The 3,125-nt window shown below is 62.6% G+C and overlaps 1 protein-coding gene across 1 annotated transcript in view; it reads right to left on the reverse strand.

The window, feature by feature from the left end:
• Nucleotides 1-794, reverse strand: part of MNEG_13940 (hypothetical protein) — a gene marked incomplete at both ends in the record, with an annotated part of 1,592 nt that extends 798 nt beyond the window's left edge. The window contains 2 exons of the mRNA XM_014037588.1: nt 116-531; nt 675-794. Of these exons, the coding sequence (XP_013893042.1) occupies nt 116-531; nt 675-794 (536 nt within the window). The remainder of the gene's footprint in view (nt 1-115; nt 532-674) is intronic.
• Nucleotides 795-3,125: the final 2,331 nt, after the last annotated feature.

Raw genomic sequence — 3,125 nt, forward strand, 5'->3', positions numbered from 1 at the left:
GGCGGTGGTTGCGCTGATGCCGGCCGGCGGGGCGGCCGAGCCGACACCGCCTGCGCCGCCGCCGGGCGCGGATGACCCGACATAGTAAGGCTGGATCGGCTGGACGGGCGCCCACTGGTTGGTGCCGGGCGCCACGTCAGTGACGGTGGTGGCGTAGGAGCGGCACGCGGACGCCGCCGCCTGCGCAAAGTACTGGCGGAACGTCGCGGCGGAGCAGGAGCCAAAGCCAAACTCAGCGGCGCCGCCGCATGAGTCGAGGTTGGCGGCCGACTGGCAGGCGCCCATGGCGATGTTGGAGCACTGGGAGAGCGTGACGGGCCCGATGGCGCCGAAGGAGTTGGCGGTCTGGCCGGACGTCAGGAGCGTGGAGCAGCGGGACTTGGCAGTCTGGCAGGCCGACGCGCCGGCGGTCGGGCCGTATGCTTTGCCAGAATAGCGGCAGCTGTCGCCGTTGACTATGATGTTGTTGGGAGTGATTGGGATGTAGCCGCAGGAGGGCTGGCACGTGCGCCAGCACCAGCCTGAGAAAAGCTGCAGCAACCGTGGGGGTGGCGGGCGGGCGAGGGAGCCGTGCCAGGGTTGAGAGCGAGGAACGAGACAGGGAGTAAAGACCGGGCGCAGGGGCGGGGCCGTAATTTTCAAGATGCAGCTCAACGAGCTCCTTAGCCACTCACCGCTCCGTAGCTGGGGCATTGGGAGCAAGGGGTGCAGAAAATCGACGCCTGCGCGCCGGGCGCCAGCAGCAGTGCCATTGCCGCGGCGGCCAGCAGGAGCACGGGTGCGCGGCCGACCATGATGCTTCCTCACAATATATTAACAGGCTCCTATACAGCTGCAGTAGTTCACGGGGTCGTTGCTGACAAGTAGCGGCAGGTCACGCAAGACGAAAGGCAATAAGGCGTGCTGTCCAAAGGTGATTTTAGGTTTAAGCAACTTGTTGATGGCGTTGATTGCCGCACACGGCTTATAACCAAGTTCGCCGGGCTCCCGGTACAACATCACACTTTCAAAGAGTGGCACTCACTTCCTTCACACCGCCAGTGCCGGAAGCCTGTGTTGGTCATGGGAACTCGCTCGTAAGGACCAGCATGCAGGGCATCAGCTACCCCTTGCACTCTATCATGCAGTCGCAGGCAGCTGCCCCCGTTCGGCAGCAAGGGAGGGTCAGGCCAAGAGGAATTGAATGTGTTCGCCATCCACATGCCTGTCGCCGCATCCAACGCGCGTTGAGTGCGAATGCCCTACAACATTCGTGCCTCTTAGTCTTCTGTGTGCCTGTCATTGACAGGTGGGCCTGCGCTGACAATTGGCTCATCCCATCCACAAGTGCCAATCCCAACACCCTAGTGTCTTGTGCAAATGAGCAATTACCCCCCAAGATCCACCCCTCGCTTCGATACATGCGAAGCCAATCACGAGCAAGACATGTTACAGGACAGCAGGATTGATCAGCGCGGAGCATGCACTGTTGAGCGGGCTGGGGGACAAGCAGACCATGCAGTCCGCCGCTGTGCAAACTGCACACACACGCTTGCTCGTTATTAAGAGCCCTCTGTCCTGCCTCCAACGACCACCTCGCCAAACTCATCCGCCTGTGATTTGCTGCTGCTCATACTCTGCTGTGGCTGCCTGTGCGGCTGTCCGCCCTTGCAGCGGGTGCTGTGGCCCCCACAGCGCTTGGAATACCCGACAATTGATTATGGACCGTGGCCTAGAGTTAAGAGCGAGTTTCCATCAGGCACACGGCGTCAAGGCTAGGCGTCGCCACTCAGGGTCCTGCCTGTCGCCCTCCAGGGCAGCCGCCCCTGCATCACTGGCGTCGCGTCATGCCAGAGCGCAAAGTGCGGCTTCACACGTAGGCTGTTTTTGTGTTTATGTTATCGTGCTACGACGGTTTTGTGTCTTTATCGTGTGATAGCTTGGGGGCCCGCAAAGCCACGTGATCGTGTTGAAAGGTTGCTGTGTGTGTTGCACATGCAGGGGTGCTGCAACTCACGCAGGCAGCTGTGCATAACGCAACAAGCGTTGGACAGACACAACGCTTGCTCCTCATCAACTGCTAAAACACACAGTTTGTGGACGTTTTCACCCAGTGGCTGAAGCGGGTCACAGCCTGCCCTGAAATCGCGGCTTGACGGGCGTAATCTGCTGCTGCCTGGCCAATGGTGTTGCGCGGCCTTCCGCCCGCGTCATGCAGTCAACTTTTGATCGCCCAGCCTCCCATGAGCAGGTGCTAGGCTTGTACCCCCTCGAGCTTGCATTTGCTTGTCGTCGACAATTGTTACGTGAAGAAGAACGCCGTGATGCCGTAATCAAACTTCGTCACTGCCCGCACTGCTCTCTTGTCGAACCACGTCTCAGCGCGCATGGGCATGCGAATCGCGTCAAACAACTTGCTTTGAAAATGGCCCCGCCTTGCCGGCCGCGGCAGTGACCACAGCGCACCTGCGCCCGCGACGCCACCGACCCCCGTCGCTGCTCGTGCTGCAACGGCGGCCGCAGCAGCACACCGCAACCGCAATGAATGCGGAGATCGCCAGCCTGGAGGGCATGGTGGCGCGCCGCCTCGGCGAGCTGCAGGCGCTGCAGCAGGCCAACGAGGTGGGGATTAGGGCCGCCTTCGTGCGGCCCGATGCTCAATCCCGCAGCCGCGGGGATCTCCAGCCCCGCCACGACCCCCCAGCTCCAGCGAAAAATGCGCGCCCCTCTTGATCAAGAGAAATCACCGAAGTCGCATGCATGCAGTGAGGAGCACGCCGTTGATTGAACCACGCCGCCGCCGCGGGTTCAAGGCAGCGCGGAGCTTCGGGCGCGAGCGCCGCCGCGCATGAGTGCACTCATGCGTGTACCCCTCAAACTCCCCCAAACCATGCCTTGGTCACACCCTCTCCCCTCCTCTCCCCCCGCCCTCCTGCGCCCATGCTGACGCCGCCAGGCTTTGAGGGTCCGCTGTGTCACCCTGCAGCATGTCGCGCGGGTATTGAAAGAGATCCGCGCCCACAGGGAGGCATTAGGGGAGGCTGGCGCGGACGAGGAGATCGCGCAGCTGGAAAGCCTCCTGTCCTGCGCCGCCGCCCGCGCCGGCGGCGCCGCGACCGGCGGCGCCGCGGCCGACGGCGCGGGCG

The sequence above is a fragment of the Monoraphidium neglectum genome (assembly GCF_000611645.1).
Source record: "Monoraphidium neglectum strain SAG 48.87 unplaced genomic scaffold scaffold04147, whole genome shotgun sequence".
In the NCBI taxonomy this organism is placed as follows: Eukaryota; Viridiplantae; Chlorophyta; class Chlorophyceae; order Sphaeropleales; family Selenastraceae; genus Monoraphidium; species Monoraphidium neglectum.